This window comes from Rhinoderma darwinii, chromosome 6 (genome assembly GCF_050947455.1).
Source record: "Rhinoderma darwinii isolate aRhiDar2 chromosome 6, aRhiDar2.hap1, whole genome shotgun sequence".
Taxonomy (NCBI): domain Eukaryota; kingdom Metazoa; phylum Chordata; class Amphibia; order Anura; family Rhinodermatidae; genus Rhinoderma; species Rhinoderma darwinii.
The window spans coordinates 33,930,510-33,955,051 of record NC_134692.1 but is presented as its reverse complement, the minus strand read 5'-3'; the positions used below and the strand labels follow the sequence as shown (position 1 = coordinate 33,955,051).

Genomic DNA, 24,542 nt, shown 5'->3' with positions numbered 1-24,542 from the left:
AAGCTATTACATTATTTAACCCGCATGGTGAACGCCGTAAAAAATAATATAAAAAACAATGCAAAAATTGCTGTTTTCTGTGCATTCTGCCTTAAAAAAAATGTGATAAAAAGTGATCAAAAAGTCTCATCTACTCCAAAAGGGTACCAATAAAAACTACAAGTCGTCCCGCAAAAAAAAGCCCTCATACAACTGCATTGGCGGAAAAATAAAAACGTTATTGCTCTTCATATATGGAGACACAAAAACAAATAATTTTGAAAAAAATGTGTTTTTACTGTATAAAAGTAGTAAAACATACAAAATCTATACAAATTTGGTATAATTGCAATCGTAACATCCCGCTGAATAAAGTTATTGTGTTATTTATACCAGACGGTAAACGGTGTAGATTTAGGATGCAAAAAAGTATGGCGAAATTTCAGATTTTTTTCTATTCCCCCCAAAAGAAGTTATTAAAAGTTAATCAATAAATTATATGTACCCCAAAATGATGCTATTAAAAAATACAACTCGTCTCGCAAAAAACAAGACCTTATACAGCTATGTTGACGCAAAAATAAAAAAGTTATAGCTCTTGGAATGTGACGATGGAAAAATAGCTTGGTCATTAAAGAGACTCTGTCACCACATTATAAGTGCCGTATCTCCTATATAAGGAGATCGGCGCTGTAATGTAGGTGACAGCAGTGCTTTTTATTTAGAAAAACTATCTATTTTCACCACGTTAGGAGCGATTTTAGTTTTATACTAATTAGTTTCTTAATGCCCAAGTGGGCGTGTTTTTACTTTAGACCAAGTGGGCGTTGTACAGAGGAGTGTATGACGCTGACCAATCAGTGACCAATCAGCGTCATACACTTCTCTCCATTCATTTAGTCAGTGCATAGTGACACTGCGTTGTTCACTATGTGCTGTCTTATACTGACATATTAACGTTACTGAAGTGTCTTGACAGTGAATAGACATTCCTTCTAGCCAGGACGGGATGTCTATTCACAATCCCGACACTTCGTTAACGTTTGTTTGGTACTTACAGCAGAGCAAGCGTAATCTCGCGAGATCTCGCTGTAAATTACAGGTTACAGCGAGATTACGCTTTGCTCTGCTGTAAGTACCAAACAAACATTAACGAAGTGCAGGGATTGTGAATAGACATCCCGTCCCGGCTGGAAGGAATGTCTACTCACTGTCTAAACACTTCAGTAACGTTAATGTGTCAGTATAAGACAGCACATAGTGAATAACACAGTGTCACTATGCGCTGTCTAAATGAATGGAGAGAAGTGCATGACGCTGATTGGTCACTGATTGGTCAGCGTCATACTCTCCTCTGTACAACGCCCACTTGGTCTAAAGTAAACACACGCCCACTTGGGCATTAAGAAACGAATTAGCATAAAGCTAAAATTGCTCCTAACGTGGTAAAAATTTATCATTTTTCTAAATAAAAAGCACTGCTGTCACCTACATTACAGCGCCGATCTCCTTATATAGGAAATACGGCACTTATAATGTGGTGACAGAGTCTCTTTAACGTTTAAAATAGGCTGGTCATTAAGGAGTTAAACAAAAATAATGGTATTCTATTTTGTGCATTGAAAACAAATGAATTTAAGATTTTCAGTTCATTCTGCTGAAATTCCTTGAAAAGTTCTGCTCTGTACATCAGTGCTCTATGGTCCTCTGCATAAATGCAGTAAAGTTTTAAAATAAATTGTAGATGCCAATAAACACCCTAGTTTGCTGCATTCTTTATAAGCATATAAAGAAAATATGCGACCCAAGTCTAACTTGTTCAAGACTCTCAAGTAGTAGCACATGCACAGAATGTTTTTCTATCACAGCAACATAAGTGACTGACAACACAACTGTTTTTTCTACATGAAGTATTAAATCTCGTATTTGCAAACAAAAGCATGGTCAATGATGGGATCTCCTTATATATTGATTATCTTATTCCTTTTTTACAGGTATAAAGTGATTATTTAGTTTAATTGTTAAATGTTTTATTTAATTTGTTTATATATACACTATAGAGAATGTAATAATGTTTTATATATGCACTATAAAGGGCTCTGCAGAATGTAATAATGTATTTAGATATGCACTTTACAGAATACAATAATGTTTTATATATGCACAATAAGGGCTCTGCATAATGTAATAATGTTTTATATATGCACTATACAGAGCTCTGCAAAATGATGAAGCAACAAGAATTTTTGAAAAATATGATAGATTTCTGGAACTTTTAGATGCTCATGATGAGGAAACATTCAGCAACTGGTCTGAAAATCTGTGTGACCTCTGTGAATCCCATTTGGGTCAACCAATACTAAAGCGGGGTGAAGATGGACTATATGAAACTAATTTCAACCCAATGGTATCTTTTGTACTTGACGTTTTCAGAACACATTTTAGGAGAATTTCAGCTAGCATAAAACATGCCATTCTTTATAGGGACTGTATATGTGTTGTGTTTCCATATTTACATTTGGTGGGTAATTCATCTTCAGTTAGGTGGAGTTGATGGAGATGTAGGGATCGATACAGATTAATGCAAGACATGTTGTCCAAGTTTAGTCATACTACCTGTGTACATAGTGATAGCAGCAATAAAGTACATGTATCTGATTGTATGAGCAGTATAATGTAGCATATTCGGTTTTTAGTTGAACATTTTGCAATGGAACAAAGTGATAATGAGAATGGTTACAAATCAGTCTAGAGAGAGTAGACCGAAACATGGCTCAAGATTGTAGGCTACAAAAAGAGTCACACCGAGATCTGGACAGTTTAGTGTTCAATGAATTCTATGTTTTTTTGTTTTTTTTTTGTAACGGACTAATTCAGTCAATCAGAGTATAGATTATAAGTTCTTGGGTCCAGGGTTTTTAACTGTCTGATATTATTGTAAATAATGTCCTCTATTTTAGAATGTCTGTTGGATGTTTTTATGAAATGTGGTTTACCTAAATAAATTTCAGTATTTTAAGCAAATCAACACTGAAAGCAGCTAAACAAAAAATCGGCCTCATTTTTAGATCCCGAATACGCTAAAAATGTTTATATTATAGTATTAAAGCGGACCTGTCAGTATAAGGCAGTGTTTGCATCTGCATTGGAGGCTTCGTTAGAAGCTGTTGTCGCAGATCCGGACAAAAATGGCAGAAAAACAACGAACACCATGAAGGAAACACAATGGAACCCATTAAAGTCAAAAGGTTCTCTTGGTTGCCGTTGCTGTCCATCGTGCAATAGATCCGGACGGAACGGAAAAAAATAAAAAATAAACACAGATGTGAACCCAGCCTCATATGCAGCCTTAGTTTAGGGCAACATACTATAAGCCCAGGTCAGAATGGTTAATAGGACTGGCACCACAAAAAAATATTGTGCCAATGCTTTTTTCGGGCAATACTCTTCCCGTCCTCCTCACATTTGAGTGGCAGCAGTTGCTTTATGCAGAGTATAAAGGCAGCCATCACTCAGCAGTAAAAAGGAAAGAAGGAGGTGGAGTGAATGCTATAATCCTGAATGTAAGCACGAGTATCGCTAATAAGTGGAGCCGCACTCTAAACCCTGGATATATCACCATAACTTTAAAACCTTTATTAAATGAATTTAAATAAATTAAAAATGATATTTATTATAATGATCTATATGAATCCTTTTTTTAACTGATTATTTTTCATATTTAATGTTTAGCTGGCATCTGTTCTCAGAGAAGTTAAATATCTCCAGTTCCTGAAAATGTCAAACATCCCAGAGATGACCAAAGATTTGTACTTGAAAAGAAAGGAGCTGCAAAAGGTACCATATTAACATACCTCTTAACAGTTTTGTTTTCCACGGCACTGCCAACAAACGAGACACAGAGAGGCAGGGCTTATGCGTGTTTGCAGAAAAGGGGTGGGTCTTAAAATAATTGATTTTGGCTTCAAATGTTGGGAGGTATGTACCACCAGAGTAGAAAGTCTGTCTTCTTACCAAGTTATTTGTAGCGCAAAGTAGGGCTACATGCACACGACTGTTGTTTTTGCCAGTGTGCTATCTGCTTTTTTAATGGATAGCGCGCAGACTCATTCATTTCTTTGGCCCCATGCACACTGCCATGTTTTTTATGGATCAGTCTGGGGCCCGTGGGACCAGGCTGCAAAACTCAGAGCAGGTCCTATTCCTATTTGAGGTTGAGGCTCAGTCTCGTCCATTCATGTCCTTGGCCACGTGAAAACCACAGACGGCACATGGATGCCACCCGTATGCCGGCCGTGTTTTTCAGATCCGGTCGTGTGCATGCAGCCTAATACTTATTCCTAGAATACCTTGATGTTGATGAAGCATTAGGTGTGAGGAATCTGCTATATGTGTGTGTATGTATACAGTCATGGGAAAAAGGAAGTACGTCCTCCTTCCATTCTGTTATTTTTTTTATAAGGGCCTAAAAAACAATGATGTGGCCCTCACCAACTTCCATAATCAAACAAATAACCTCTGGTGACAAAAAAATATGCAGTCACTGTGGGAGTAGAAAGGGTGTCGTTTTTTTCTTGTTTCGGAATTATTTGGTTCATTTATTTCAACTAGTACATATTGAAGTTTGTTGGTCTTTTTTTGTTGTCACAAAAGGTTATGTATTTTTTCAAGAGTTGGTAAGGGGAATGCATAATTTACCAATACAGAATATAGTGTTATTATTAAATCGCTCCCCTTAGCTGCAACAACAGTAGAGAGAAAATTATTATTGCGGAGACTTTACAATGCTTCATAGCTGAACAGTGAACTCTCAAAGAAAACCTGTTTTCGCCTATGAAATAAAAAAATTTTTTCTAGACAATGATGGGGTTTACCTCTTTACATTGTATTAATTGTTAGATAGGGGAAATCTGTGCACCAAAATCTCTTCTGCTGGAAGGACACCCCAGCAAACAAGTAGAGCCTGTACTTGTCAAGTGAATTTTTTTTTTGGCCAATTAACAAATAAACAGGGTGTTTTATTTTTCTTGTGATTTGCGAAAATGCATCACATTACAAAAAGATTTCGTAGCTTATACATCAATTAATAAAATGTAATGAAGAAACCCACCCTATTGTCTCTAGAGGATATACATACCATATTTTTAAGAAAGACACAGATACTTTACATACCTTGTATGTTCTACTCCCAGAATGCTTCAAAATGCTAAAGGAAGTGATTCTGTTAATAACATTCTCAAATAGAAAATGCTGCTTTTGCAATACCCACATATATTCTTTGATGTTGTTCCAATGGTGTTGGTAATCTCTGAAGATACTTGGGACACCACGAGATAAGGGTAAAATGCAAAAAACAGAGATTCAGGCAGCACATCCAAAAGAATAGGAGCTTTTTATTTCCCCTGGCAATGTTTCAGCTACTCAGAGCATCTTCTCAATTCTTGAAAAATGCTTGCGAAAGACTCTGAGGAGCTGAAATGTTACAGGGGTAAATAAAAAGTTCCTATTCTTTTGGATGTGCTGCCTGAATATCCGTTTTTTTATCATTGCATGGGACTGTTGGATCCAGTCCAGTTGGGCTTGCACCCATATCTCTTTCATACATCCTGGTGCTGTAATATTCCTGGTTCTAAGGGCTCGTTTACACGAGCGTGTTATGCGTCCGTGCGACGCGCGTGATTTTCACGCGTGTCGTACGGACCTATAATAGTCTATGGGGCCGTGCAGACAGTCCGTGATTTTTGTGCAACGTGAGTCCGTTGCAAAAAACTCACGACCTGTTCTATATTTGTGTGCTGTTCGCGCATCACGCACCCATTGAAGTCAATGGGTGCGTGAAAACCACGCATGTCACACAGAAGCACTTCCGTGCGAACAGCGTGATTCGCGCAACAGCAGTGAAAAGGATGAATGAAAACAGAAAAGCACCACTTGCTTTTCTGTTTACAAATATCCAAACGGAGTGTCATAAAGATGGCGGCTGCGCGAAAAGCACGCAGCTGCGCATCATATGCTGAGGCCACACGGAGCTGTTAAGTGCCTTTTGCGCACGCAAAACGCCGCATTTTTTGCGTGCGCAAAACGCACGCGCTCGTGTAAACCAAGCCTAAGGGTAACATACAGTCATGATTGAATGTGTTAAGCATGACGCCGGGAAATCCGGGGCACCTGGCAAAACGCCCAAGGCACATGTCCCTGGTGCCTGTTGCTAACAACCCCACTCATTTTTACTTCTTCAAGAACCTTATTGCAAAACTTCTGATCACATAAAATTCTGTAACTATTGGACATGCTTTCTTTAACAGCACACTGGAAATCTGGACCTCATTTCCCAGTGGTTCGATAGGATTCAAAAGACAATCTTACATGTGGAAAGGGAGCTTGTATACGATGAGCTCAAGCAGATTTATGAGAAACTAGAGCCAGCACTTACCTTTCTAACATGGTGCTCACCAGATTTGGATAATTACATAGACGAAGCCAGAGAACTTGTGTACAATTTGGACTGCCGGATTCTAAAAGTTAAACAGAATGTAGAGATGATGCAGAACCTAATGAATAAGCTAAGTGAAAATTATTTCATTGCAAATAAAAATGGACGGAACAATTCCATTCTAAGTCTTGGAGACAAAGAGAAAATGGCCAAACACTACATTATTGCTGAGGATGTTGGGCAGAAGATTCAAGGACTTCTGATGGTATAATGTACAGTTTACTTATAAATTTATTTTTCCCAATACATACACACATACCGAGTTCAATTTCATAGGAAGCCCATTGATTAGGCAGGGTTGGTTTGGCGCAAAAGCATACCAGTATTTACACATTTATAGCCACCATACATCCACCAGAAAACAACCTCATTTAGAGGTTGTAACTAGGGTTTTTTTACTTATGAGTTGATTCACAAATAATCTATTTGATCTTATTGATGATACAGTATTTCCTGTTTGTGCCACCATAACAACAAAGATTATGATGAAATAAAAAATAGATGTGTACATGTACTGTATGGGTGGGGGGCTCACCCTCAGAATCATTTCCTCTGGTGGACCCAGTCCAAAGTTGTGTATTGGGAATTTCCTTGCCGATATTGTTCTTGTTGGATTTAAACTGCAAGGGAGAATTACTAAACATTTTAAATGGGTGGTCCGGTTTCAGCAAACAAATGTTATTTTTTGTGTAATTTAAAAGCTATGTAAACCTTTTAAACTGATTTTTTTTTTTACTGTTCATTGGCTTCCTAAATGCAAAATTAAGCAACCTTCTAAATAGTCTTCATTAATAAAAAATAAATTGCCATTTGGCTGCTGCAGTTTGTGTAACTCCTGTAGACAGCAGGTCTCTTACAAATTCCAACACAAATCCATCAGTCCACTGCTCCTGAAAACTGACTCAACTGCTCCCCCCTCCCTTCTCTCAGTGTAAGGGTATGTGCACATGATAACTGCAATTACGTCTGAAATTACGGAGCTGTTTTCAGGAGAAAGCTCCTGAATTTCAGACGTAATTGCATGTACTTGCGTTTTGCGGGGTGTCTTTTTTTTACGGACGTAATTTGGAGCTGTTCTTCATTGGAGTCAATGAAAACCGGCTCCAATTACGTCCCAAGAAGAGTCCTGCACTTCTTTTGACGAGGCTGTAATTTTACGCGCCATCTTTTGACAGCGACGCGTAAAATGACAGGTCGTCGGCACAGTACATCGTAAAGCCCATTGAAAGTAATGGCCAGATGTTTGCCGACGTATTGGAGCCGTTTTTTCAGACGTAATTCGAGGCGTGAAATTGCAGGAGACCAGCTATCTACAGGAGTTACACGGACTCTACATCAGCCAAATGGTAGGATATTTTTTAATAAAGACTATTTAGAAAGTTACTTAATTTTGGATTTAGGAATAAAATGATCAATAAAAAAAATTCAGTGCGAAGGTATAGATATCTTTTAAAGTTCTAAACAAATACATTATTATTAATACATTCTGTATTAATTCCTCATTGTTTAAAAGATTTCTGCTTGTTGTTTTTCAGCAGGAACATTAATTGTTTACTTCCAGTCGATAAATTCTGTCCATGGTCATATAAAGGACACACAGGTGCTGGGATCGTTAGAAGACACAGCTCTGAAACATACACTGTAACGAGTCCTGCACCTGTGTGTCCATCACATGACCATGAACAGAATTTTATACACTGGTAAACATTGAATGTTCCTACTGAATAACAGAAATAATAATAAAATCAAATACAATATGTAGTTATGATGTCACTTCCATACAAATGGTATTACCCATCTGTTTATGTATGTGATAAGAACAAAAGAACAGTTTTATATGATGATGATGATAGCATATAAAAGTCCGGTATTGCTCGATATATGTGAGCACAGTCTGATCTTGTTAGCCCATGTACTTAAAGACTGCATTACTTTTGCAGGACAATCAGCAGTTGTTTCAAGCAGATCTGCACTCTGATAAATGGAAGACGTACACGGAGTACATAGACCGCATGATTTTAGAAGGATTGCTCCAAGCAGTGAAGTGTTCACTCCAGTACTTGATTGATAACACCGAACCATCAGTTAAAAATCTTCCTTTGTTTAAAGTGGAACTTTTCCTTAATGGAGGTGAGATGAGCTTTACACCTTCCTTGGACCTTGACATCAATGGCAATTTTTCTAACATCATAGAGGGATTACTCATGGACACATTCCGAATTGCATCTTTCATACCTTGTGTTGCTGTGCATCTTGGGAAAACCACTTATCAGGTATTTATGGTACAATAGATAGTATATACCAAGCAGTCAGCATAAAGTGCGTATGTTTATGCAACTTCGGTTAATAGTGTTATAGGTTTACAAAATTTTCTGTCTAATCTTCAAAATCTAATCTTTTTTGTGATTTTCTGATTATTTTGGAAATTCCCTTGAAAGTGTTCAGTGTCCGTTTGCCATGTTTGAGAATCCCTTTCAGTGAATTTGAGAGAATAACAGGCAAATAATTTCTCCCATTAAAAGGAATGTGTCATGTATTTAATTTTAGTTTCATTAATTACATTTAAGTTTATAGACGATAAATTAGGTGTTAGGTATATTTTTTAATTTTGCTGCAATTTTTATTTTTTTTAATTTAAAAACTTTCCTTTGTGGCAGCCATATTGGAGACAGACACTTCCTTCCTTTACTTCCTGTGTAGTTAGCACAGAAGGGTGTGTGCGCTTATGGCAGCTGAAATGAATGGGAGACAGTTGACAAGGAAATCTTATAGATTATTATAGTCTTCAGAAAGTGATGAAGTACAGCCCGTCCTACAGAAACAAGGGGGGATGCATACAGGACCTTATCTATGTGTATAGTATTGCTATCCTACCTTATCTGGGCTTCCAGTAATACAATAGAGCAGTCATTAATTGCCCACCCTCTAATGATAATGAGATTATTCTCCTCATTCTGTATATATACTTTACCTTCGTTCACATCTGCGTTGGGGTTCTGTTAATGGGTTTCATGGGACCTTTCCGTCAGGGGAACCCATGAACGGAAACCAAATGGCAACCATAGCTTTCCGTTTGCATTACCATTGATTTCAATGGTAAAGTTTCCGTTGCTAATGGTTTCCGTTTGTCTCCGTTCCCTAAGGTTTCCATTTTTATTTTTTTGGGCGGAATCAATAGCGTAGTCGACTACGCTATTGATTCCACTGAAAAAATGGATACCTTACAGAATGGAGACAAATGGAAACCATTAGCATCGGAAGCGTTACCATTGAAATCAATGGTACTCCCACTAAAGGGAGCAATTCTAATATTTTTCAAATGATTTTTAACAATATTTTATAAAAATGTTTAAGAATATATATTAGAAACTGCTTTTTCCTATACATTTGCCCTTAAGGGAGTAGCTATGTAAACCAAAATTGTGAACTCCTATTGTAAAAACCATATGTACAAATGACAAAGTTACTTATTAACCAAGCTAATGCTAAAGCATGATATAGGGACCATTTATACGAGTATTAAGCCTTAGGGTATCTGCACACGCTTTACTAAAAAATATCTGAAAACACAGAGCTGTTTTCAAGGGAAAACCGCTCCAGATTTTCAGATGTTTTTTTAGCAATTCTCGTTTTTCGCTGCGTTTTTTACGGCAGTTTTTGGAGCTGTTTTTCTAGAGTCAATGAAAAACGGCTCCAAAAACGGCTCAAGAAGTGACATGCACTTCTTTTTCGCGTCCGTTTTTTTATGCCGCATAATAAAAGGGCTGTCAGAGCAGAACGCTGTATTTCCTATTGAAATCAATGGGCAGATGTTTGGAGGCATTCTGCTTCCGATTTTTTGGCAGTATTTGGCCCGAAAAACGGACGAAAATAAGCCGTGTGCACATACCCTTATAAACACAATTGTGATAATTTTGGCTCGTAATACTGTGTGCAATATGAAATCAGATTGTGGCCTGTATAGTTCTATGTGAGGTTCTGTATAATAGACTAAGTTTCCCCCTAGAAGCTCGATTAATCCTTCAACTTGATCGAGTTTTTGGCTAGAACCATCCGATTGAGAATGCTGTGATTCTCTGTATATTACTATCTTTTACGTGGTGATATACGTGACCTCATTGAAATGCATTAACATCATATTTGGGATGTATGTGATACGGATCCCAAATACATTTGTGTGCATAAGGCCTAATACATATAAAAATTCTGTTACCTTTCTTCAGAGGATCTGTTCTCTCTATATACAAGGAATTTCAATGTATGTATTTTAGTGGAGTATGGCGTCTAGTACAGCCTTTATTATTCTTGTAGAAGGCATATACGCCACCACCAGTGTGTAAAGCATGAAATGCTAATTAATTTAAAGTAGTCAATTTCAGCTAAAAATGTGGTCAGTATCGGTTATGATTGAACACTCCACCACTCTGGAAATTGAATAGTAGTTTTCTTCTTCTCTTTGTAGAGACATTTCTACATTTCTTTCTTTATTGGGAAAAAATAATCACAGTCTTTCACATAGAGCTCATTTTTATGTCTTGCATGTAGCTCGATGTTGATGAGATGGAGGAGTTGAAAGAAATGCATGGAGAAATTATGAGAAGGGTGCACTCGACCATTGTTAATGTGAAAGAGTATCAGAGACACTTTAAAAAGTACAGCTATTTGTGGACGGATGATAAAACTGAATTCATGAAGCAGTTCCTCCAGTACGGCCGCTTTCTTAGCACCGAGGAGATGGAATTGTATGCAGATTATGAACTGCAGGAATGTTCGCCGCAGTTAGAACACTTCAAGAAACAGGTAAAGCGCCGCAGAAACAAAATGACTCAATTTGAATTGTCATCCAGTGGAAAATATTATGTCTTCTCTCTGATATACACGGGTACCCACCGCCCTGAAGCTGAACATCATCTCTCTGCTTTAACTGGAAAACCATCATATACCAAAATGTATATAACCCCTGTTCTTCTGAGTAATTGGTATTAAATGAAGAAGAACAGGGTGAGAAATAGCAGGATGAATGTTGTAGAAGACATTTTTAACCTCTGTTCCGGAAGAACCGTTTGCTACTATTCATTGTCTGCATAAAGTGAATATTTATGGGGTAATGTAGAGATGGTGTTTGCTAAATTTAAAGGGAAACTGAAAACAAAATACAAATGTTCACATTTGCCTTGTTGGTTCATTTTTCACTTAACTTGAGGAGCCATTTAATTTCTTCCCTGACATGGACTGATCTTCCATGCTCCAAAATCTTACCAGCTGTTATCCGGTATTAAAGCTTTTCAGTCCTTTGCCTCCATACTACTCAGGCACTTTGTATGGTTCAGGATCCAAGAGGGAGCATTTCTTAACACAGTGAGAATCATGAAGCCACTCCATGTGGGGTCTATGGGTGTCATGCATTAGTGAAGAAAATCTCTGGGAAATAACGGAATTTTCATGAGTGACAACTATTCTCCTACTCAAAAAATGAAAAAGAAATGTTCTCAGCTCAGCCCCTGCTATGGGCATAGTTTTGTTAATGATGTCATCTTGTTCACCATTAAATACTTTACTCTTGTTTCCACATTAAAGAGGAACTGTCCACACTTTTACTGACATAAAATAAGAGAAAGGAAGTGTGCAGAATATAGAAATATTGATTACATTTTATTAAATATTTTATTAAAATGTATTAAATGTATTATTTCAGAAATTGCTCTACCATTAGGGTCCTGTTTACACACAGTTTTTTGGCACTGATTCAATGGAAACTGCGTCTGAATCAGTGCCAAAACTCCCGAAGGCGTTTTCTTTTCCTGCTCACAGTTTTAGCATGTGAGCAGGGACTTAGAGACCTACAATCCTACCTCTTGCCCACACAAATTGCCCACACAAATTAGTTGAATGGGTATCCTGGAAGCATTTCATCCCTTCCTTTTTTCCCCATCCCTTGGTTGAACTTGATGGACATATGTCTTTTTTCAACCGTTATAACTATGTAATCCCCTTAAAAAACATAAAGCCATGCCTCTAACCCCACCCAATCCCAGTCCATATACACCTAGTTCCCTTTGTGCCCCCACACAATATCATGCCCCAGTAGTGCCCTCAACACAGTATCATTGCCCCATATTGTCCTCATAGAGTATTCTGCCTTCATAGTGCCCCCACACAATATCATGCCTCTATAGTGCCCCTCTCCACAGTATCATGTACCCATAGTGTCTCCCCACACAGTATAATGCCCCCATAATGCCATAACACACCGTAAAATGCCCCCATAGTACCCCCATACAGGATAATGCCCCATAGTGCCCCTCCACACCATATAATGCCACTATAGTGCCCCCCACACACATTATAATGCCACATTGCGACTCCTATAAATAATAAAATAAGCCCTGTTCCCACATGAATGGAGGAGAGATCTCTGAAGGTCTCTTTCTGTCTTTGTTCTGTGTGGCTGGGCACAGAGAGGTGCAACTACGTCACTACATCACACTTGTCTGCTCCAAGCCGCTCGCGGCTTGCGTCACATAGTGAATGGTGAAGCAGGGAGCTGATGGCTCCCTGCTCCACCACTGGATTCAACTGTATCTGCGTCCTGAGGATGCAGATATAATTGAAACTGGGACAATCTGTTGGCCGCCCAGAACAGCAGGACATCGCCTGGAATCCAGTACTGTCCTGCTGGATCTGGGACTGTTGGGAGGCGTGCTGGAAGTGTGTAGGAGGGGCAACTCTCACCCCCTCTTATTTGACTTTCTCTGTATACCTTTTGTGTCTGTTCTATGTCCCCCATCCTTTTGTGTCCAGTCTGTCCACAGTGGGTCCCTCAGTGGCGTATCCAGTAGAACTATGTCGGCAGCTAGTGAGGGTACATTGCTGCCCCAAAAACCTACCTGTTGCCCATTTTAATTAGTTGAGTGGTTATCGTGGAAGCATATAGGAGAGAGAACTCTCACCCCCTCACAATTGACTTTCTCTGTGTACGTCTTTTGTCTGTACTGTGTCCCCTATCACGGCTGCAATGCTTAGAATTAAAGGAATTAAGAGAGCTTTTCCCTACCTGAAGGGGAAGTGGATGTTTGGAGGGATGCTTGTTGAGTGTCTCTGCACTCTGGAAGGCAGGGGTAAGCCACTCTGCTGGACATATATTTGGAGGAGGTGGCAGGAGTGTGTGCTGTGGAACACATGTGGTGAAACAGAGAGAGCTTCTGTCACTTGTTAGGGAGATGGCATTTTCATGGCTCCTAATGAGAGGATGCCGAGACTGGATTACATTTTTTGCCTGCCCTGGAATAGGGGGCGAGTGGAGTACTGTAACTGGGAACAGAGCTGCCCTCAATTCTCTGTTGAGGTCTGCTGGCAGCTGCATGTCACTGGGACTCCCCTGTTCACACCCTCAGAACCCCTGCAACCAAGTTGAGCCCTGACCATATTGTAATTCAGGTGCTTGGACATCCCTGATGTGAATTTATGATTTACCAAGTTTACTTAGAGGCTATATGGTTGCATTTGTCTTCTAGAGCTGATCTTAAAAAAGTCGGTAGTATTGGACATTGAACTTGAACTGTGACAGGCCACACCACAACGTAGCCTCTACTGTATTAAGTAACCCCTTTATCTGAGTGGAATATTGCTAACATGCCCAACTGTCTTCACGCCGCCACCCGTAGGTTAGAGTGAGGTCAGCGAAAGGCATTGGTAGCTCCGCAAAGACCAGCAGAAGTGCTGGTGGTCTCGTTGCTATCGCTGACCTTTCGTCACAGCCAAGGTAGCAGGTCACTTATACGGTGAGCCACAGGGGCCAAGTAGGACCGACAGTTGGCAGGTCTGTTAGTATTAGGCGCAGCCACTCTCGATGGGGACTCCCACATGGTCAAATTCCCACATCCTCAGAATAGATCACTCTGAGTTAAAGCTGTATTCTGCAAACACAAGTTGTTTGATTCTGCATCCAGTAAAGTGTTTTTATCTGCAACAATCGCAACGTGTCATTTTCTGAGCCGGTTTGACCCCCTTACAAGCGTAATAGGCATTAGCATCAGGAGGGCTTTGTGATCTTGATATTGCCCATAGAGCAAATTATACAATTATGAGGGGTGACCTCTAGAGTTATCTGCATATTTCCAATAGGTGTAGAAGCTATTATTAAATGTTGACTTGTTATGTTTTATCAGATCAATATTTATGAGTCACTTTATCATGAAGTTGGGGACTTTGAAGATGAAAGGACATTTGATGGGTGGCTCCTTGTAGATATGAAGCCTTTTAAAATCTCTCTGATGAATTCCTTGAAGAGATGGAGTTGGATGTTTAAAGATCACTTATTAAATCACGTTACATGCAGGTAACTTCCATATTTTTGCTACCTATGTTGGACTTTAACTCAAGGTACACTTCACAAGGTACTTTTATATAACATATATATGTATATATATAAATATATATATATATTACTGAAACTTAACAGTGTTTCTTTTATATAAATTCCATAGAAACTACACTTTGTTGCAGAATAAATCTCTTGATCAACATCCTACCAACTGTAATTGAGTAACCATAACTTGTATTATCTGATCTTTCAAGAATGGCATTTTAAGCCCCTTTTAACGAATGAACCAAATTAACCATAAAAACATTGGATCAGATTTATTATTACTGACTTAAACTCAGACAGCTCAAAACTAGACCAGGCAGGCAGGAAATTCGCTAAATTTATCACGGTGGTGCACACTTTAAGACAAATTTGTAGCATTTGCTAAACATGTTACATGTTTTTCTCTCATTTATGCCACCTCTTGGTTGATTTACTTTAGACCAAATTTTTGCATCAAAATTATGGCGCACTTTAGTGCATTTAAACCACGGCCCTTTTTTGCTGAGCCACGCTTCCTTCTCTAAAAAAAAAACTTTTGAAAACTGTCTAGTACGATGCAAAAAGTGAATAAAAAACATAACAAGTCTGGCACACGGCATGTAATTCTGGCACATTTACCTTAGTAAATCTCCCTCATTGTGTAGTAGTGAGTTCCATAATCTTAGGGTATGTGCACACGATAACTGCAATTACGTCTGAAATTACAGAGCTGTTTTCAGGAGAAAACAGCTCCTGAATTTCAGACATAATTTCATGTACTCAAGTTTTCCGGGGTGTCTTTTACGGACATAATTTAGAGCTGTTCTTCATTAGAGTCAATGAAAAACGGCTCCAATTACGTCCCAAGAAGTGTCCTGCACCTCTTTGACGAGGCTGTAATTTTACGCGCCGTCTTTTGACAGTGACGCGTAAAATGACAGGTTGTCGGCACAGAACATCGTAAAGCCCATTGAAAGTAATGGGCAGATCTTTGCCGACGTATTGGAGTTCTTTTTTCAGACGTAATTCGAGGTGTAAAACGCCTCCATTACATCTGAAAATAGGTCGTGTGAACCCAGCCTTACTACTCCTTCAATGTTGGTGGTGAAGCTTTTTTTTTACCTCTAGATATAGTGGATGTGAAAATAAAAAACTTTTCAATGTACTCACCTAAGGAACTTTTCTCTGTTATTATTTCACCAATTCCCACTACTGCCCATTACCTCTTGTACATGATACTGATACATACTGATGACACGTCACCTGACTGCGTTAGACAATTATGACATTTGGTGACATCAACGCCATGGGCCATGTTTGGCTGCTTTGGTCAGGTGATGTGTAGTCAGTATGTGCAACAGTCATCATGTACAGGAAGATAAAAACAGTAGTAGAGATCGATGGCGCTTGAACAGAGAAGAATTTTTAAGGTTAGTTTATTAAAAAGTTTATTTTCATTTTGTGGGGCATACAATTAAATTTTTCTATTTTCCTGGAAAAGTCATCAGAACCTGTCCTTACTACAATACTGATAAATCTGCCAAGTATTCTTCTTCCATAGGTCTACTTTACCCTGTTTTAATTCTAGTTATATATTTCTATGCAAATCTGAATTTCTTATGTCTTCATTTTAATCTTAGTGTTAATGAACTTGATGAATTTATTCAAGAAACTGAGAAAGGCTTGTCAAAGAAAGTGAAGGGAGAGGACTATGATGTGCTTGTGGAAACCATGGGTCATCTGATGGCAATTCGTGATAGACCGTCCACTGAGGAGAGTTTCAGATATCTTAAATCTACGGCTGAGATGCTCCGAACCTACGGACAGCAATTATCTGACCATATCTATACCGAGCTAGATGTAAGTGAGAAGGTTTGCGTCCTAACAAATTAACAATTTTAAATTGGGTTACTTTTACTTGTCTGCTAAATAGATTGTTTTAATACAGCGTTCAGTGTATAAATAAAATCACTTCCAGCACTCACTTAAATTTTTATTTTTTTATTTTACATAAATGCATTTTTTTTATGTATGGCAGTGCCTGATTTAATTGGGTTTTTATACATCCATTCTAATAATAATGCTTTGGTATTATTCCTGTGTATAAGCCAACTATAGACATCATATTGTTCCAGTGGGATCCACCAACAATCTAATGTCTGTGGGCATTTCAGACATCCTAAGCCATATTTTTATGTTGGGTAAAGGTAAGTGGCCAAGCAGAAATTTTTGAAGTTCATTGAATTGTTTTTCCCTGGTATAAGCAGTAGAAGATCCTTCTATTGGTGCCTGGGAGTAAGCATTTTGGGCTAGGAATAGGCTGACTGTAGTGTTTCTCTATGGGATTATATAGTACAGAAAAATGGGGAATATGCAGCAAGACAATGATACTTACACAAAAGCAAGTCTATACGTAATGGGTGATAATAAAAATAAGTACTTTTTTAATTGGCTTGTCATACATATTAGATTAATGTCGGCAGGGCCACCGACAATCGAATGTGCTGACCCTTTCCCTAAGTGTGTACCCGAAGATGCACAGCTGATAAGCACGGCAGCTGAAGCCCCTACATTCCCCCGACAATAATAATGTTATTATAGCACTAAGATGGAGTCGGCCTTATATTTTTCCTGCAGTGGCTGCTGTAAAAGAAATGTGGCACCTATTCAAATGTAATACTTGGATTCACCAGAGTGGGAGCTACTTTTTGCAGTGGCTTTCCGCTCTGCTTAATAGAGGGTATCCCAAGCAGGAGATATGGAATAGGGTTGTTTTAATGGGACAACCCCTTCAAATTAAAAAGATATCCTGTGGCCGTACCTGAAATGCACAGCTAAAGCAGGAAAATCTATCATTGCGTCTGAATTAAAGCAATTCTTCTAGCTAATATTTCTCATGGAATTCCTGCATGGACTTACATAAGTGAATACGTTTTTTGTTATTTGTTTTTTTAAATTAAACATGTTAATGTGATCAGTAGGCAATGCTGCAATATATGTGAGGACTCCAGAAAGAGCTCTTTATTTGTTCACAGACATTTGTTAATTTTACATATGGATACGCTGTCACAAAAATAGTCATTTTCTCTTAGTGGCAGAACATACATCAATCCTACCCAGAAATAAAAATGAAATCCTTCAAGATACAGTTACTATACAAAACACTGAAATAATTCATATTCTCAGTGTGATCCAAAAGTGTATTTATTCAAAATACCCTTTTCTTCAATCTCATGCTCGTCTCACATGTTTCGCTTGTATTTTAAGTTGGTGACAATACATTCAATACTTTTAAAATGTCACTTTTTCCTTTTTCATCATGGAACATGATGGACAAATTTCAAATGATATGAAAACCAGCTAAGCGTAAAATCCACATGTAATGCAAGCATTAAAATTCCCTCGCCTAAATATCTCAGCCCATGGGCACAAACACTAGCCTGCCCTGGAGAGGAGAAGAATACCTCGTTAGGAGCCGAGGTTATTTTACTAATTATTTCAAATTGCTTTAAATTGTATGGGCTCAATTTTACTACTGAGTTAAGCCTTGTGTAAAGCTTTTTTTGTAGAAAGGGAGTAAGGTTTTTGATGTCTAATTTCTTAGCAAATGTACAGACCTATGCTGTGCGGCTAACTTAGTGACTGACCTTTGAAACTGATTACTTGCTTTTGAATTCAGATCTCTGTCATGGCGATTAAATGCCTCCCGTGAAAACATGTTTCTCTATGGTAATATTCTTACAAAAGGCTGAATTTCCAGGATGGTGATTCCCTGGCTCTCCCCTTCACAATTGTACTGTCTCATTTGTATTCACCTTCAATCAAATGCCAAATACAAATCATAAAAGGTATAGTCCGAAAATTGCAGAAATGGGAAGAAAAATAGAAAAAACAAAACATTTTTAAGTTTATACCTTATATGTTTATATTTGTATATAATATACTAAAAAAAATAGTTATAATAATTTAGCTATTTATCTAAATGTATGAAATCATGAATCGGCTACTTTAATACAATAGGACAGGGTCTGGTAAGGTGAAATAAAAGAAACTTCAAATAATGACTAAGGGCTCATACACATGACTTAAAATATATAACTCCTGTACAAAGCAGTAATACATCTGTGTGCCTGGAGCCTAAGACTGTACAGAGGCGCACATGATCTACATCTTCGTACTACAGTGCTATAGGCACTCCCTGTGCTGCCATATGATGTCTCCTTACAGTGCCAAAGTGCAGAGCAGCTAGAAAGAATATCTAGTCTATAGAGGACCCAACAAGTCTGAGCATTACACAGACAACCCATTGATATAAATGAGAACTTTGTAATGCTTCGCTTATCCTGTGGTGGCACTGTAGGCAAATTGAACACTTACTGCCAGGTTCCTCCACAGATTACAACTGATTGCTGGGGGTCCCTTCAGCAGAACACCTTGTAATCAGCTAAAAAAAAAAATCCAAATGTATACTACCAACTGTATGGCCAAATGTAGTGTTGACCGAGTCAAAGACTTTAATACAGCATGGCCTTCACAAAAGAATTTGCACAACAAATTCCTAAAACAATGGGGTTATTACTAATTTCAGGATGGTCAGTGAGCTGTATTTGTGCTCTGCACTAGTGTTCTTTAATTTCAGGGGAGAAAATGAATACTATCCAGAAATGAAGAATAAATCACTTTTTTTTATCCAATCCAAAATAACAAAAGGAAAATGAGCAGTTATACTCAGTTATTTAATAAAAAGATTCACATTAAATATTTATTTTCAATACTATATATAATCATTATTGTGCTTTAGACAAATTGCCTCTCTCTTCACATTCACAGTTTGCACACACGTGATCATTTTTTTATTGCATACTTACACATGATTGAACTTTAGTTAGTTTATTATGACAAGTGGGACATTTTATGCAAAGACGTGTACAGACAAATAGGCTAGTGATAGAGCGTCACATATCAGTAATCTGATAAAATACACTAGTTAGATTTTAACCTCTCAGCATTCTTTACAATGATGTACTTTGCCATTTGTGAGGATGGGCAAAAGTGGCCCAACAAAGTGTAAGTGTGTGTCAATGGCACCCCGACTCCGGATTGGTATTTCTAATCTTTTGCATTATTGTACGTTTCCTAGGGTGGAAATCCATTCCTATTTTAGCAGTCAAACCTTTGATATTGTTTTAGTGTGCTGTTTTGATGATAAATATAAGGCTCCTCTTAATAAATGGTTTGTTATTCTGTAGACCCCTAGGCTACGACTGATCATTACATAAATAGGGTGGTGCATTTTAGTTCCTAAAACTCTCCCCATAGGGCAGATCTGCCGTACAACACAAAAACATAATGCAATATTTTTAGCATATTGCATTCGTTGACTTTTACGATGAAAGCTAAAAAAGAGATGTTAGGCCCCATGCAAACGACCATAATTTTGATCCGCAATTACGGATCAAAGTACGGATCCATTTATTTCTATTTCCCACGGACACCTTCCTGTATATTTACAGAACAGTGTCCAGGCCGTAGGCAGCATCCGCGAAAAAATTGGACCTGTCACTATTTTTTTTATGTTTCGGACCATGAACCATACTTTATATTGGGAGCACGGCCCGCAAATGCGGGTGACTGTCCACGGCCAGCTGTGCCTGTAATCACGGACCGTGATTATGGCTACGGCCGTGTGCAGGGTCCCTCAATTGTAGTACTATAGAAAGTAAATACCATACATGTATATAAAAAAAACTCACTTCATCATAGCCTTGTACTTTGCCTTTTAGAAACCTAAGGCCTAGTTCACACTGAGTTTTTTTACGCAGAAACCGCGTCGGAAAACGTGTCAAAAAACGTCTTAAAGTGCCTCCCATTGATTTCAATGGGAGGCGAACGCTTTTTTCCCCGCGAGCGTTAAAAAACGCTCATGGGAAAAAGAAGCGACATGCCCTATCTTCGGGCGTTTACGCCTCTGACCTTCTATTGACATCAATAAGAGCATAAAGCGTATTTCGCTGCGTTTTTGCCCGTGGGGCTCAATGGCCGCAAGCGAAAAACACGCCAAACGGCGTGCAGGCAAATCAAAATCTGCCTGCAAAAAACTCTGTGTGAACTGAGCTTCAAGGGGAACTTCTAGTGCCCCCTTCTTAGCATCTTTTATCAACTTTAAACTGAAATAAACTGTACATATATTGGTATGTTCAGTATAAAGGAAAAAGGAACATGTTTATTATATATTTTCAACTTTTTCATCAAGAACTTCCGTTTGATCTGCTATTTATTAATCTTTTTGTATATTTTAAGGTATGTTTTGTCAAGGATAACTGCCTACTGTGCATAACAAATATGTGACCTCATCTACTCCTAGAGACAGGTTCATGAATGTGTAATGTGAATACAAAACAGATTCACAGAAGAAAACATACCTACATCATAATCTTCCCCATATACAACTGAATCTCCAGCCAAGCAAAAACACAAGAGCAGCAAGCTTACATTAACCCTGCAATTCAGAGATGATTTTATTCTTTCATCTATTTTTTTTATTGAGGAAATGTTCTCTGGACAGAAATATAGATTTTTTAATTGTTGTTTTTATATTTATTTTTTTACAATAAATTGTGGATATAATTTAACAATGAAAGCATTGTAGACGCTTGAGGCTGAAATTTAATTCAACGGTAAAACAAAAAATTTCTCAAGTATTTTTTTACAATATGAATATTTCTTCACATGGTTGATGTTATCTGTATGTTGGGGGGAAGTGTATGTTTTCCTTTGTCCACCTCCCTCACCAAGTTATGTCCTCCTGTTCTAGAATCCTAGTTGTTTGAAGATATTGTCATTACTATTATTGTAACTATTATAATAAAAACAACTTTTGATAGTATATTAACTATGTATAATAAAAATATATTGAATTGTTTCTATCATGATATGCATGGATGCCAACAGATGTAGATTAGTTATACATCATTATTTTACAATGATTTTTAATTATTTTTTTGCTGTTATGTCAACATTTGTACATTTAGATTAGAGCGAGATAATTGTGCTGTATTATGTGACCCAACACAGGATTTCAAGATCACTTATGTAACCACTGCAACTGTGTGACCTTTCCTGGATACACATCAGCTGTAACTTGCACTGAGACCTGAATCTGTCAGGTCAGCGGGACTGACGTGTTCAGTGACAGCGGGTTCTGCGTGTCTTTGACACGCAGGATCCACCTGTTATGGCACATTCAGACGTGGCGGAATTGCTGTCGAATTCCGCTGTGGACAGTCCGCAGTGGAATTCTGCCAACCGCTGTACTCCACTATCTGTATTTGCCACTTTGTTCATTCAAGGAACTCGGGAGCCCTGTTCTTTTGATCGGTGGGAGTCCTAGTGGTAGGACCCCCAGCGATCAAATGCTTATCACCTATCCTATGAATAGTTTGACAAGTTGTTGTGGTGAGATAACCCCTATAAGCATAATGGATCTATCCGACCCTTTAACATCCAGATTAACAGACACAACAAAAAATTAAAATTTTTGCATTTTTCATAGCGTATTGGTATTATTATTTTTTTTTTAGGTAAAAAATGATGCTGCCAGATGTTACTTTAAAGTCTATAGTTAATTATTAAAAACATACATACAAAGTGTCTTAGTTTGTGGCATTTTATTCAGAACATAGCATGTTCTGGGTATGGTGTTTTTCTGGGGTATTTCTCATAGGCTTTTCTATAGGCCTTAAAAAAACACATGTTTAAAATAAAAAATGCCACGATAAACCTCCTTAAAAAAAAATGAAATTTATGGCGTTTCATTTTAGAAGCTTTAAAAATTGCTGAAAAAATTGTGTTAAAGAGCCCTATATTAAAGTTGTTTTTTTTTTTTTTTTTTAAGATATATGGTATACAGTATACCTATATAGATTTCAGACCACATTATTGATTCTGAGTGTAGAATACAGAGAGGTAAACTATCTTCTAAATTCTTTCCATTCTTAGGAATTGCCAGAGAGGTGGAAAAATCTTAAAAAGATTGCATTCATAGTAAAGCATGAAGTGTCTCCTCTGCAGGCAAATGAAGTATCTGTTATCAGGAGGAAATGTGTCCTTTTCGAGGTGAGATCAGTTCTGTTCTCTGAAGCAAATGATTTTTCTCTTTTTGTTCCGATAACAGGCTGCAGCTAAGCTTCACTGAACTGAGAAATTGTAAACTCTTAGAAAAAAGGGTGTCTAAAGATAACAATTCAATGTTTCTTGGTAATGCACTCTGGATGGATCTGATAATTTAAAGCCCACTTCAGTAAAATGCTAGTGAAGCCCGCGTGTCTTTTATCTTCAATTATGTCTAATCTTTTTCCAATTCAAACACTGCATAACTCTGGTAAGATCAAAATATAGATTTTAAATGTTTTCATACTGTTCGAGAGCATCACCGGCAAGATCCATGTCATTAAAATGTAATTAGTTTGAAAATGATTTTTAACCTGTGACAAGGGAAAAAAAAAATTTGATTTACAAGATGCAAAATTTTGTAAGGAATAAAATTGGGTGATATAGTGATTATAGATTGCGTCACTGAGGCATTTTTATTCCACCTAGGTTAAACAGCATGAATTTAGAAATCGGTTTAAAAATGAAATAATCTTCAAATTTGATGCAGAAGATCCATACAAACATTTGGACAAGGTATCATCTATTAATTATTTTATGTAGCTTTTATTTAGAAAAATAAGTTAATTTTAAAAATGGTCATTACTGGGCGAGAAAAAATACTGATTAAAAAAAACAAAAAACTTTCAGTTTTTCTATGCTTTCTATAGGATAGAGGGGGAGACGCTGAGCTCGGAAATATATTGTTTTCTATGATTTGATTCAGTGTTTTCATGTAAACAGCTGTCTAAATGCTTCCAGGACTCATAGAGAAAGCCTGTGAGTCCTGCTTCCCCCGCCCACTCAGTGATTGACACCTCCCTGTATACAATCTCATGTAAGAAAAGCTGTCAATGACTCTGCGTGGGCAGTGGAGGGACTTACAGGGTTTCTCTATGAGCCCTAGCAGCATTTAAAGAGGCTTTGTCACCAGTTTATTAATTCCCTATCTCTTATCTAATAGGCGCTTTGCTACTGATAACGGCAAATAATAAATGTTTTTTAAAACAAACCACACTGTAAAGTTATGAGTATTTTTCTAAATATGCTAATGTGGCTCTAATTGCCAAATAGGAAGTGACTCTTTTCACTCTGGACGGTGTAATGTTTTCAGTATGACGCTGTCCAATTAGCATACAGCTTCTCCCCCTTCTCTGCCCAGCAACACAGTGTATACAGCTTCCATTCCCGACTGTGTATACAACTGCCGATATCTCAGATTGTGTTATAGCTAGAAGTGTGATCCTGGTGTCATAAAGATTAGAATTTCCTCTTTCATATGTCACCAGAACCGTTGTTCTAGGTGGTCCACAGCCTGAGATATGGCTGTTTAAAGTGATCCCCCTTTCCTCCAGCATCAGTCTCTCACACAGTATGAAGCACCGTCATGCTGATAGGACAGAGGCTGTGTGGTAGCTCCACCTCAGGACAATCGCTGCTGTTACCTCCCACTTGTCTAATAAAGGCTCATTTAAATATTAGAAAAAAACTCAGAACTTTTAAAATAAACTTTTTGGGACACAATTTTCACTAGTATTATGAGTGTGACAGCGCCTGTTCGATAACCTAGGAGAT

At 37.9% G+C, this 24,542-nt stretch overlaps 1 protein-coding gene across 1 annotated transcript in view; it reads left to right on the top strand.

Annotated features, from left to right (window-relative positions):
- The first annotated feature begins 1,776 nt into the window (after positions 1–1,776).
- LOC142656572 (dynein axonemal heavy chain 11-like) overlaps positions 1,777–24,542 on the top strand; it is a 271,269-nt gene continuing 248,503 nt past the window's right edge. The window contains exons 1-10 of the mRNA XM_075831503.1: positions 1,777–1,811; positions 2,194–2,386; positions 3,712–3,816; positions 6,285–6,677; positions 8,413–8,745; positions 11,018–11,272; positions 14,641–14,810; positions 16,460–16,679; positions 22,818–22,934; positions 23,418–23,504. Coding sequence (XP_075687618.1) covers positions 1,777–1,811; positions 2,194–2,386; positions 3,712–3,816; positions 6,285–6,677; positions 8,413–8,745; positions 11,018–11,272; positions 14,641–14,810; positions 16,460–16,679; positions 22,818–22,934; positions 23,418–23,504 — 1,908 coding nt within the window. The remainder of the gene's footprint in view (positions 1,812–2,193; positions 2,387–3,711; positions 3,817–6,284; positions 6,678–8,412; positions 8,746–11,017; positions 11,273–14,640; positions 14,811–16,459; positions 16,680–22,817; positions 22,935–23,417; positions 23,505–24,542) is intronic.